Source organism: Jaculus jaculus, chromosome 14, assembly GCF_020740685.1.
Source record: "Jaculus jaculus isolate mJacJac1 chromosome 14, mJacJac1.mat.Y.cur, whole genome shotgun sequence".
Taxonomy (NCBI): Eukaryota; Metazoa; Chordata; class Mammalia; order Rodentia; family Dipodidae; genus Jaculus; species Jaculus jaculus.
Window position 1 is genome coordinate 57,763,736 of NC_059115.1, and position 13,916 is coordinate 57,777,651.

Consider the following 13,916-nt stretch of genomic DNA (forward strand, 5'->3'; position numbering starts at 1 on the left):
TACTAGGAAGTGGCTATAAGATTTAGTGTCATGAACTACCTTTTGACTTCTGGTCTACAAGCAAGTACTTATGCTGGTATCAATTTGTTTTAGTGGGAAGGCGTTTTAAGGATTTATTTGTTGGTTTTATATATCCTTTAATCACTTGGATTTATTCCCTTTAGGATAGTCCTAAGAAAAACTATTTGTTTTTATATTATTTCAGATTTTAAGAGTTTTACAAAGTTGTTTCCCCACCCCTAGTTGTTTCTAAGTCAGTGGGACTGATTCCCTAGAGAAAGGGAAAAAGAAAAACAGTTAAATACACTAAGAGGTTTTCATTGAATGTCTCAGAAGGTGATACTAATTTCATCCATCCATGAAGAGTAAAAAAGCTTTGGAAAACCATTCCCTTATCCCTCTTCCTTTTGTTCACTTGGTCATTTCTGTAGACAGTTACTGAGTGCCTGTTATGAAGCTTTCCGTAAACTGAGCTTGTACCAGTGAATTCTGGCCTTTCTTTCGTAGGTTTTATTCTTAGTCTAAGAGTCTGGGGAGGGGAACGACAAACCACTTACATAGGTATTGGTAGTTCTTAGGCAATATTTTGGAGTGCTGAGGAGATGGCTCAGTGATTAAAGTAAGTGCTTGCATTAAGAACCTGATTTCAGATCCCCAGATGACATGTATAAAACCCAGAAACTAGGGCTGGAAGGATGGCTTTAAGGCACTTGCCTGCAAAGCCAAAGGACCCAGGTTTGAATCCCAAGGACCTACCACGTAAGCCAGATGCACAAGGTGGCACATGCATCTGGAGTTCATTTGCGGTGGCTGGAGGCCCTGGTGTGCCCATTCTTTCTGTCTCTCTCTCAAATAAATAAATATGAAAAAGCTACTTTTGGAAAAGCCAGAAACTGGAAGGTTTCTGTAATCTCAGTGTGTTTATGGTACACAAAGATAGGAAGAAGTTGGAGAATTTATGAGAAGCTCGCAAATGGAGCAGAACAGGGACAATGACATGAGACCCTGCCTCAAAATGAGGTGGGAGGTGACCACCGACACCCAGAAGTTGTCCTTGGACCTCCACGTGTGCCAACGCCTGTGTGCATCTGCACTCACACATGAACAAGCGCGCACTACTGAACCTTTTTAAAAAAGCATTTGGATATTATTCTGTGACTGGTTGAAGAGAATGCCAGGCTTTGACTTTCCTTTGTCTTGTCTTGTCTTGTCTTTTCTCTCTTCTCTTTTCTTTCTGACATTGGTATGCCAGACTAGCCTTCAGCCTGCTCCCTCCAGGTGCTGGGATTGCAGGGTCACCGCCATGCACGGTTTTCTGCTGTGCTGGGAACCACGCCCAGGCCTTTGTGCATGCCGGACAAGTGCTCTACCATCTGAGCTACATCCCTAGCTCATATCTTGTTTTTCAAAGCTTCTTTCTGGGGCTGGAGAGATGGCTTAGTGGTTAAGGTGCTAACCTGGGAAGCTAAAGGACCCAGATTCAATTCCCCGATATCCACATAAGCCACATGCACAAGGTGGCACATGCATCTTGAGTTTGCTTGCAGTGGCTAGAGGCCCTAGTGCGCCCATTCTCTCTCTCTTTTTCTCAAAAACTAAAATATCTTTTTAAAAGGCTTCCTCAGCCTGCTTACTTTGTGGAGGTTCGGTTGGAAGGGTTAAGTGGTTATTAAAGCAAGGCTGGGAAGTGAAATACTGAAAACTTAGCAGTGGTGCTGATAATACGCATATTTCCAACCTGGAACCTGTGGAAGTTGTTGAGAAGTTGCTTATAATATGTGAAAGAGAACTGAGTCAAGGATTACTCCTACTTTTTTGGCCTGGGTTAACCAGCCAATGTCTATCATCCCACTTACTGGGGTGAAAAAAAAACAGGTTTCCAGTAAAAGGTTGAAGCATCAAGAGGCCAGGCAATGCTGAGAGATCTTTTAGACCCTCAATCAGAGGTCTAATGCAATTGGAAATGCAGGCCTAGAATTAAAGTTCAGGTCTTTCTAGATACTAAGTTAAAAGTGTAACCTCAGAAATACCAAATATTTCCTGAGAATGTTCTGTTACAAGGAACCAAAATATGAATAGTTAAGGACAAACATTATAAGGCTGATCAGAGACCTTCTCTGATTTGTTCACTGGATAAACTTCAATCAAAAATTTGTTTGAGGGGTTGGGGAGCTAGCTTAGCCCTTAAGGCTCTAGCTTACAAAGCCTGATGACATGGGTTTGATTCCCCAGCATCCATGTAAAGCCAAGTGCATCAAGTGGCACGTGCATCTGGAGTTCATTTGCAGCGGCAAGAGGCCCTGGAGTGCCCATTCTGTCTCCCCTCTTCTCTCTCTCCTTCCCTCTCATAATTAAATAAACATTTGAAAAGAAAAATTTAAGAATAACAAATATATACACCTGGTTTTCAGTGAGTAGGTTTGCACTGAGACGTCGTGGTCACTTGCCCTCATACCTAGTTTCTTCTCCTGGGGTCTGTCAAAAGTAACACTGAACCAGGCATGGTGGCGCATGCCTTTAATCCCAGCACTGGGGAGGCAGAGGTTGGAGGATCACTGTGAGTTCAAGGCCACCCTGAAACTACATTGTTAATTCCAGGTCAGCCTGGACCAGAGTGAGATCCTACCTCGAAAAACCAAAAAAAAAGTAAAACTTTGTTTCCTTCCAGAAATACCTTATTGATTACTTTGAAAAGCTAAATGCAGGCTTTTAGATATGTTTTTTCCAATTCAACTAACCATTGAAAAAATGTTGCTGTGGGGCTAGAGAGATGGCTTAGTGGTTAAGCGCTTGCCTGTGAAGCCTAAGGACCCCGGTTCGAGGCCCAATTCCTGAGCACCCACATTAGCCAGATACACAGGGAGCACATGCGTCCGGAGTTCGTTTGTAGTGGCTAGAGGCCCTGGTGTGCCCATCCTCTCTTTCCCTCTATCTACTTCTTTCTCTCTCTCTCTGTCACTCTCAAATAAATAAAAAATATTTCTAAGCCGGGCGTGGTGGCACATGCCTTTAATCCCAGCTCTTGGGAGGCAGAGGTAGGAGGATCACCGAGAGTTCGAGGCCACCCTGAGACTACATAGTGAATTCCAGGTCAGCCTGGACCAGAGTGAGACCCTACCTCAAAAAAAACAAACAAACAAAAAAAGATTTTTAAAAAAGAGCAAGCATGAGCATCTGTTTTAATACTGGCTTTGAAATGTTGGCAGCCATCTGGCAGGAGTTGTATCTGTTAGTTTTTTTAAAGAATGTATATATGTAACAAAACTCCTTTTCCTTCTTTGCCTTCACAGCTAGTCTTGCATCCTTAATGGACAAAACCTATGAAAGAAAGCTGCCTGTTAGTTCTTTGACAATATCACGGGTAAGAGCATTTAAGCATTATTTTTTTCAAAGAAGGAAGAAAGCCAGAAAGACTATATAGATAAGGCTATGTAAACAAAGTGGTCATCATAAATGTTTTTCCACAGTAAGGTAGTTACACATAGATGTTTTATCATGTAGCCACAAAAATAAAAAGCAATAGATAAGTATACCAGATTCTGAATCACTGTTTGTATATCTTATTTATTCCCCCCCTTAGGATACAATATTCTGTTGTATGATACCCTGACATTTTTTGTTGATATATTCTTTAGAGCAATCGTACTAACAATGTTTTTAGTAGCTGATAAAAATCTATAAAAATTCCATTAATTCTAGAACTTGGGAGGCCAAAGTGGGAGGATTACTTTGAGTTTGAGGCCAGCCTGAGGCTTTATAGTGAATTCCAGGTCAGTCTGGGCTAGAGACCATACTTCCAAAAATAAATAAATAAAAATCTATAAAAGAGTAGATATTAAACTGTTTCCAGGCAATGGATAAAAAAAGAATACCGGGCTAGGAATCAGGAAGAGAACATTTTCTGTGCCAGTTATTGTATTTCTTAGCAAACATTATTTCCTACCCACAAGAGCTACATGACATTGGCATTATTTGGAGACCTAAGCTGGTTGATAAACTTCCCAAGTTCACACAGCTTATAATTAGAGAAGTTGTGAATCAAACCCAGAAACCTTTGACATCAGAGTTCTCTTCCATTGGCTCTGTCAAATGTATCTGGCCTGTCTTGATCATGAATTTACAGTATGATATTGGGCATTAGTGCCCCTCTCCATTTCCCCAAATCCAGTATGAGGACAATATTATCTCTTTCAGAGGAGTAATGAGATCTAGTGAAAGCTTTCTGTAGAAATAGCATCCTACAGTTCAAAGTATTATGAAATCTAGAAAGGAAAAAGGAAAGAAATAATCCTTTCTTTTCAGTCCCAGTCCTCTTTGCCTGTGACCACTTTCTAGGGACACATTCAGCTGTCATCACCTAAATTTGTGGGATTCATATTTGGCATAGAGCAAAAAAAAAAAAACCTGAGAGGCCATTGATTCATTCCTTTGATGACAGTAAACTCTCTATGGTCTGTGACACCTGAGTTTAGTTTAGACAGTACTTGAGGCTTAAAGAGCTTTTGTGTTCATGTTTCCACAGGAGCCATACTCCTCAGAACAGGCGCCTTTATCCTGTTTGTGCAGATGGAACAGCTAACTCCCAGAGGGCCTGGGCCATCTGTTTATGCCACAGCAAGCTATCAGGAGAGCTGGTTCTCAAGCTCCGGCCTGTGTTCGCACCACACACCACACGATATCTGCCCTTTAATGGATTTCTAAGTCAAATCCACAAGTCCTAGTTATTTTTAGAAAATCTCCCCTTCTCCCTTGTGAGGTTTTAGTTACAGTTCTAACATGCATGATCTCTTTTTTTGCTTCTGAGTCCATCCGAGAGTGATTTTTTTTTTTCCTATTTATTTTGACTGTAGATAAGGAGCCTGGTTTTATGTAGTCTCATGGTGTCCTTGCACTCTCTGCCTTCCAAGTGCTGAGATTAAAGGCATGTGCCACCACACCCAGTTGAGTTTACATGTTTTGAAGGAAGGCTTTGTTGGCAGATGAACTCTGGGTTGACTGACATATCACAACTAAATGAAAGTGTCCAAAAATTGAATTCTCTAAATGTAGACTTTTTAAAGTTCTGCTCAGTATTTTCTCAGCTATTAAGAGTCTTCGCCCTTTCAGTCATGTGCACCATGTATTTGGAGCTTGGGATGTAGAAAAGATTAGGGCCTAATGAAAATGGGATGGTTAGTTGTTTAAAAAAAAATGGTACAAGAAGCCTTCTCCTCTTGTTTGAGCAAGGTTCATTTTTGACTTTTTTTTTTTTTTTTACTAGAGTTGTTCTACACATAGAAAAAGAGAAGTCTTTTTAATATTTTATGTATATTGTATGTTCATAGTATGGGAGATTTTCTGGTTGGAGCCATACCCCAGAAGCATGGTTCTAGTAAAATAGGTATCTTTTTAAAAAAAGGTTGGGGGGGGGGGGCTGGAGGGATGGCTTAGTGGTTAAAGCGTTTGCCTGCAAAGCCAGAGGACCCAGGTTCGATTCCCCAGGACTCACATTAGCCAGATGTGCAAGGAACACACATGTCTGGAGTTCGTTTGCAGTGACTGAAGACCCTGGCACACCCATTCTCTCCCTCTCCCTCCCTCTTTCTCTGTCAAATAAATAAATAATAAAATATTTTTAAAAAAAACCACGATGCATTAAATGGGCCAAATGCATGGCATAATTTGTTTTCAGCCAAGTGTTCTTTTTCTCTTTCAGTTTGTGGACAATATTGCGTCTCGAGAGAATATAGATCATGCAGAGTACTACCTCTACAAGTAAGTCTTCCAGTACGTGTGGCTTTGGTTTCATACTTATTTTTCACACTTGGGTTTTCTTCCCTTTTTGGTAGTGAAGAGTGTGAGTGTGTATGTTACTGGGGACCAAAGCCCACTCATACACGCTAGACAGCATTCCACCACTAAGCTGTACCCCAGCCCAGTTCTACGAATTTTGAACCAAGGGCCTTTGCATGCTAAGCGTGTGTGCTACTGCTGAGGAACACTCTCAGCCCTCATTCCCCATTCTAGAAAACAGTATACATTATATATAGTGTTTGCCATATTACTGTATAAACTTATGTTTTAGGTACCTCTCATTTAGTAGTTTCCTAGTTTTTATTTATTTTTTGTTAGAGAGAGAGAATGAGCATACCAAGGCCTCTCACTGTCACAGATGAACTCCAGTCACACACAGAGCTCTGTGCATCTGGCTTTACATGGCCCTGGGGAATTGAGCCCCAGCCAGCTGTGTTTGCAAGTGTCTCCAATCCTGAGCCATTTCCCCCACTCGTTTCCTGCTTTTTAACAATTGCATCATGTTCATATTTTGAAAATAAATTTTGACCAGTTCCTTACTAAAGGACTATTAGACTTAGTCTCCTTCTTATTATATACAAGGCTCTCATGAATAACCTGGTAGGTATGTAATTTTGTACATAATTTTTGTGAGTCTGTCTGTTCACAATTTGAATAGCTATTGCCAAGTTGCTTGTCATTGAGATTTTGCCAGCTTGCATTTCTACCAGCTATGTATGAGAGGCTTATTTATACAACCTGAACACAGAGAATTGTATTTACTCTTGAAAATTTCACTGGTCTCATAGGTGAAAATTTTTATTCATGTGCACAGGCTTATATCCCTTATCTGCAATGCTTGAGGCCAGAAATGTTTCAGATTGATAAAATTTTTAGGTTTTAGAATATTTACATATTTTACTAGCCAAGCAATCCCTAATTTGAGTATCTCACTACAAAATGCTCCAAAACCCAAAATTTTTCAGCCTTGTGTCAATGCTTAAAATTTTTCCAATATCAGAAGAGCACTGCAGATTTGCAGATTCATGATGCTCAACCTGTATGTTTCTTCTCTATGGAAATATACCTTAGATGAACTTACTCATCACTTGTTTTCAGTTAACACTAAATTTTAAAATGTGCTCTATAGAACTTCACACTCAGAGCTGTAGGCAGTTCCACTGTGAACTAAATAAACTGTGGGACATGTGGACCCAGGGGAATGTCCAGTACCTCATCAGCAGCAGCACCAAATTCTTGTGAAATAAAGACTGGTCATAGAAATTATCATTTATCCTCTTGGTTGATATTTCACCTATCAAAAATCAGAATACTACCTAAGAACTAAATTGTTATTGTGATTCCTATTTTATAAAATCTTACTTATGATGAGTTCTGGTTTCTAGATTCCAAAAGCATACTCATGTTGAAATTTAAAATGCTAACACTATGTTAGCACTCCTGTTTGATTTTGCATTAATCTGATAAAAGTAAGTTTTTGAGGGCTAGAGAGGTGGCTTAGCGGTTAAAGCGCTTGCCTGTGAAGCCTAAGAGCTCATGTTCAAATCTCTTGGTCCCACATGAGCCAGATGCACAGTGATGCAAGTGTGCAAATGTCACACATGTACACAAGGAGGCACACATGCCTGGAGTTCATTTGCAGCAGCCCTGACAGGCCCATTCTTTCTCTCTCTGTCTCTCTTTCTGCCCCTCCCCCCTCAAATAAATAATTTTTTTAAAGTTTAAAAAAAATCAGTGTCTGCATGTGCGTACGTGTGTCACCGGTGTCGTGTGTGCCTGTGTGTCACGTGTGCATGCATGTGCAGGTCAGAGAAGAACGTAGGCTGTTCTCTCACTCATCATGTGTTTCCTCAAGACTAGGTCTCTTTCTAGACCCAGAGTGGCTGCCCCTGAGCCCCAGTAATTCTCTGGTTCCCACCCTCACACAATGGGGTTGCGGGTATATGTGGCCACTCCCAGCTATCTGTGTTGGTTCTGGGAAGTTAAACTTGGCAGTCTCCAGCCCAAGAGGCCCTCATGCTTAAGCAATAAGCACTCTTAATTGTTGGGCCATCTTCCTACCCTGATAATAATTTTAAGCTAGTTCCATTTAATTTTAAAAGCTTACTCTGTTTTGGTGAAAACTAATTTGAATTACTTTTATTTCTCTAAATAGTAATGAGGTTTCATGTTTTTAAGTTTCTGAATTGGTGTTTTCTGTTTAAATGTAAATCTTGAGTATGCTATATTCCAGTATGAGGTACTTTTACTCACGGCTGTGGCAAACTACCTGGAAAAGCAAGCTAAGTGGGGGAGGGCTTATTTTGGCTCACCCTTTGAAATCAGGGTCTTCTGGCAAGAGCATGACGCAGGCTGGTCACACAGTGTCTGCAGGCAGGAAGCAGGGACGGATGGGCGCAGCCTGCTTCTCCTTTGCACACAGTGGAATGGCGCCACCCCTATGTAGTGCTGTGTCTTCCCACCTCAAAAACCTTAGCTAGAAAATTTCTTACAGTCCTGCCCAAAGCTATGTTCCCATGGTAATTCTGAGCGCCATCAAAGTGCCAAGATTAACCATCACAACTCCACACCTTAAAAATAAATGTTTGATCACCATATGTTATCTATATGAACATAGGTTGGCAATAGAAAGCTAAAAAAAGAAAAGAAAAGATTTCTTTTCAATCTAAGGCAGCCTTTAGTGGCATCCTAAATTTAAATGCTCAGCCCTCTTTCCCCTTCGTGGAGGCAGACGTGCGTTCACCCCTGAGAACTTGCTTCCTGCGCGCTGTGGCTGTCTGGGACTCCTGCGCCGCCCTCGCTGTTACTCTTGTCCATGCTGAACAGTGTTTTGGGGTCACATGTGAGCGGTTCTCATCCTTTTGCCTCATTATAGCAAAATACAGAAAATAATTACAATTTCTAAATGGAAACTGCTTCTTAGAAGGCCATCCTGTGAGACATAAATAGTGCCTTACAAAGTCTTGGAAGAAATGAATCGCAGATACAGATACATCGGCAACATCTAAATGATTTCAGTGATTTGGCATTCAGTGTTTTCTCAGTACCTGTTAAGTACCCAGGCCCTGTTCAGGGTTCTGTGATGTCAGACACTGTCCCTGTCCTCCTACCCTGACAAGCATTCACCCTTAACACCTAACAGGATTCACGTCACGTGGTGTCCAGTTTGTGGTCCAGAGTGTAACTGAAAGATTCATAAAATTGCTATTACCTGTTTCCACCTAGTTTATTTAGAGCACTCTTGTCCACTCTAAATTTGGGCCAGTATTTGACATATTTTGCTTTACTCAGAACTGAAGTTGTACTTATGACACCAGTTTTAAGTTCTGTTCTATTCTCATTTCCACTGCCATGAAAATTTGATACCCTTTTCAGCTTTGTATTTGTTTGTTTGCTTGCTTGCTTGTGTGTGCACATGCGCAGTTGCTGCTACACGTGGACGTCCGATACTTGCAGCACTTCTTGTCTCTGACTTACATGAGTGGTTTACAATTGAAGCCAGGCTGGCAGGCTTTGCAAGCAAGTAAGTGCTTTTAACCACTGGGCTATCTTCCCAGCCTGAGAATGCTGTTGCATGACTCTTCTCAGGCTAAGTGGTAAACCTCCCTCCGAGTGATCTTCAAACTGCCTTCTGGGAAGCCCCGGAACCACTTCCTCACAGGAGCCTTGGGGTTATGGGGGGGGCAGATGAGGATCAGCGCAGAACTGCCACAGGACCTTTGCTTCTGCCAGAGAAGCTGCACTTACAGCTGCTTCACATAATGGGTTCTTCAGAGAAATCTAGAGAGATCTACCAGCTGGATAAGGATAAAAATGTATTTTTTTTATTTTTATCTATTTATAAGAGACAAAGGAAGAGAGAGAATGGGCACACCAGAGCCTCTAGCCACTGCAAATGAACTCCAGATGCATGCGCCAACTCTTGCATCTGGCTTATGTGGGACCTGTTGGACCTGGGTCCTTAGGCCTTGCAGGCAAGCGCCTTAACCACTGAGCCATCTCTTCAGCCCAGTATATTTCTACTTTCAAGAGCCTCTATATTCCTTCCATGATGGAAACAGACGAGCACAATTCACAGCATTTACATCTTTCTCACCAATTAAAATCATTGATTTTTTTTTCTTCATTTCACATTACATTTGTGGCAGAGATCTTTAAAATTGTGCTCATCGCAGCTTAGAAATCAGTAATTAAACTGGCTGCTGGTGCGTGTTGTTTTATGCATTAACAATTCTGCACATATGTTACCTCATCTTGAGGGTTTCTTAGCATTGTGATAATTGTATTTCAATATAGTTGGTTTTAGTTGTGAGAAACCACTTTGGAGAAGGGGTCTACAGGCCCAACTAAGTTGAGGACCCTGCTGTGAGGTCTTGTTTGAAAAATACATTCTTTTGCCCAGTTGTATTCTTTCCCCAGGCCTTTTGAAGTGTTCTAGCTCTTTGTTTTCTTTTCATACAAAGACTTTCTTATTTTAGTTTAGATACTATGGAGAAAGACAAACATATGGCTAATGGGTGTTCTATCTTCCATATAAAAGCTTAGGTAGAGCCCGTGTTCTCGGTGTTTGAGGTCAGGAAGATGATGTGGGAAAGTATAAAGAATCATCAGGCCCCAGAATGCTGTCGGTTTGGAGACCAGAGCTCGGGTGGGTTGGACATGAACATTTCTGCTTTATTTTGGTATCACTCTCACTCAGTGTGTGGTGAGGTGAGAAGCTGTTGTTTCCCAGCTCAGCCCAGCAGCAGGGAAGCTTCTATGACATAGGAGCAAGCTGAAGGAACAGCTCAGCTGACAGCAGCTGACACAAAGGGTCATCTGATTTGTGAGCATAAAAAGGTGACTACATTTGCTTTTTATGTTTAAGGGTTTTTATATCCTGGCCTGAGGACATAGCTCAGTTGGTAGGGCTTTCCTCACAAGCGTGAGGACCTGAGTTTGATCCCCAGTACCAATGGAAATGCTGGGCATGGTGGCACACACCTGTAATTCCTGTGCTGGGTCCACAGAGACAGGATCCCTTAAGCTCACTGGCCAGCCAGACTAGCCTGATTGGTGAGCCGGGCCAATGAGAGACCCTGTCTCAAAAAGAGGTGGATGATGCATATACGTGAGGCTAACACCGGAGCCTCTCCGCTGTCCTCCACATCTCACTCAGCATGTACTTGGATACATGTTGCACACCCCATATACACATAGGCATGCAGAAAAATTTCATATCCTGTGCTTTTTTTTTTTTTTTTTTTTTTTTGAGGTAGGGTCTCACTCTGGCCCAGGCTAGCCTGGACTTCACTATGTAGTCTCAGGGTGTCCTCAAACTCACGGTGATCCTCCTACCTCTGCCTCCCGAGTGCTGGGTTAAAGGTGTCCGCCACCATGCCTAGCTCCTATGCTGTTTTTTATGAGAGAGACTTGGCATGTCAGGGCCTCCAGTCACTGAAATTGAACTCCATATGCATGTGCCACCCTGTGCATACGCCACCTTGTGCCTCTGGCTTGTGTGGGATCTGGAAGTTGAACATGAGTCCTTAGGCTTAGCAGGCAAGTGCCCTGACTGCTAAGCCATTTCTCCAGCTTGTCTATGCTATTTTAAAAAATAATTTAATTAAAAAACAAAAAAATATATATATACACATATATTTTTTTGTTTGTTTGTTTTTTTCAGGGCAGAGTGTATTTATTTCCAACAGGGCCCCCTTAGTCTGTGGTCCTGAGCTGAGCTCCCCAGTCCTTGTGCACTGCTCAGACAACCAGGAGGCCGGCTGTGTCTCCATTTTCTGCATAACCACATGCCATGGGGCAAACCGTACTATCAGTAAAAGCATTATTTTCATGGCCGCATCAAGCTTTAACAATTTCTGTATTTGCACGTGTGATCCCTGTGCTAATGGAACACACACTCGAGCCATAACATTTCCTCCTCTTCCCGAGGCTCCTCTTCATCGAGGTCGCTGGCTAATTGCAGTTTCAAAGGCTTATTTAGGCTCCTGGATCATTTGGGGGGCACAGTGGTTTACAGAAGCATGAAATTAAAGCTACTCCTTTTACTGTCATAGCGTCTGTAATCAGAACTGAAAATGTCCCCAGCAGCATAATGGTCAGTCCTAAAGAGCGCTAAGTGATAGCAGCTTCCAGTGTATGGAACCTGCTTTCTGCTCAGAATCTAGCAGAGTTGGTGGGTTTTGTTTTGTTTTTTTTTACTCTTGTTTGTTTGAGGCAGACTCTCCCTCTAGCCCAGGCTCACCTAGAACTCACTGTAGTCCCGGGCTGCCCTTGAACTCATGGAGATCCTCCTACCTCAGTCTCCCAAGCGCTGGGAGTAAAGGCTTCACCACCGCACTCTGCTAAGAAGTTAATAGTTCTAGCCGGGCTTGGTGGTGCACGCCTTTAATCCCAGCACTTGGGAGGCAGAGGTAGGAGGATTGCCATGAGTTCAAGGCCACCCTGAGACACCATAGTAAATTCTAGGTCAGCCTGGGCTAGAGTGAGACCCTACCTCGAAAAAGCAAAAAAAAAAAAAAAAAAAAGAAAGAAAGAAATTAATAATTCTAAAGTAGCCTTGTGTTTCCATTTGTATTTTTAGCAAAACTGTAGAGAACATTGCACAAACTGTCATACAGTAAGCAAAGGTGGTTGTGGAGCTCTGGAGCTCCAGGGAAGGTCTCTCTTCTTTAGACTGCAGTTCCCTGTGTTGTCATGGCACCCAGTCGTGAGAGGACATCAAAGTTGGCTGGCTGGCCATGTGCTAGCAACACATTGATCCATACTGTGCCTTGGCCTCGAGCACCCTTTATCACTTGCTTAGCTGACCTGGCAGATACCAGGCGTCCCTCGTTGGGGACGGATGGCAGGTCAGGAACAGCTGGGGTGAGACAGATGGCAGCCTGCATGTCTCCAGGTCCCAAATTGGCAGCTAGCCAAAGGACCAAAATAGCTTCATTTTTCAATAAGCAGAAATGCTGTGACGGCTCCTTGGATGGCAAGAACACCATGTCAGCCTGTGTTATAAGAACCTGTTTCTGCCTGTAGGGAAAAGAGAAGGTGAGGGTGGTTAGGAGGGAACTCCATGTAACTTTCCTTTGAGGTCATGGAGATAGACTGTGTTTTAAAACAGTAAAAGGCAATTGTGTCACTGGAGAGATGGCTCAGCGGTTAAAGGCACTTGCTTGCAAAATCTGACGGTCCCAGTTCAATTCCCCAGTGCCCACATAAAGCCAGATGCAAGTGACACATGAGCCTGGTGTTTGTCTGTAGTGGCAGAAGGCCCTGGCACATCCATACTCAATCTCCTTCTTTCTGCCTCTCTCTCTCTCTCAAATAAATAAAAATTAAAAAGGCAATCATAATTTCTTTGTTAGTATATTGCCAGTTCTCTTTGCACTTGAACGTTCAAGAAAGAGTAAGGGCTTACGAGGAGGCAAACAGCAATTAGAGTATATTTTCTCTCCTTCAACGTTGCTAAGTGCTTTGGCTAGTTTTTATTTCCTGATCCTTCTCACAGGTCTGGGAGATGGGTAACATCGTCAATGGCTCTATATTGGACAATAGCAGATTGTCAGGGGCATAGTTCATCGCTGGCCAGAGGCCCATGGTGAGACTGGGACAAGACTTTGGATTCCTGCTTTGGAGTCTATACTTCTCTTCCTCTCGTCTTTTATTTCAGCCTGGAGCTACTGCTAGAAGGAGTATAGGGACAAAACTCTCACTTAGCTGCCTCCCAGGCAGAGTGAGTATTAATTTGCATATATGTGTTCTTTATCCAAGAAGTTTTAGGGGAGCTGGGGAAATGGCTCAGTAGATAAGGTACTCTCCACAGAGTGAGGAGTTCGGATTCCCAGCACCCACATAAAAAGCTTGTTTTAGCATGCACTCGCACCTGTAATCCCAGCATGCCTAGGGTTGGAAGGGAGGCAGAGACAGGAGAATTATCCAGAAGCCTGCAGGCCAGCAGCTAACCTGGTGAATACAGTGGTCAACAATGAAACACTTAAGAGACCCTGCCTCAAAACAAGGTGGAAGGCAAGGCCCAACAGCCAAAGCTGTCCTCTGACGTGAGCACTGTGGTTCACACGGGAACATGCACACACATCATATACAAATAAATATTTTGGCCAGGCATGGTG

The 13,916-nt window shown here is 42.6% G+C and overlaps 1 protein-coding gene across 2 annotated transcripts in view; it reads left to right on the top strand.

The window, feature by feature from the left end:
* Nucleotides 1-13,916, top strand: part of Mrps27 (mitochondrial ribosomal protein S27) — a 95,076-nt gene that overhangs the window by 16,322 nt on the left and 64,838 nt on the right. For both annotated transcript variants that reach the window (XM_004651545.2, XM_045133402.1), the window contains exons 3-4: nt 3,291-3,361; nt 5,696-5,754. In XM_004651545.2, coding sequence (XP_004651602.1) covers nt 3,291-3,361; nt 5,696-5,754 — 130 coding nt within the window. The remainder of the gene's footprint in view (nt 1-3,290; nt 3,362-5,695; nt 5,755-13,916) is intronic.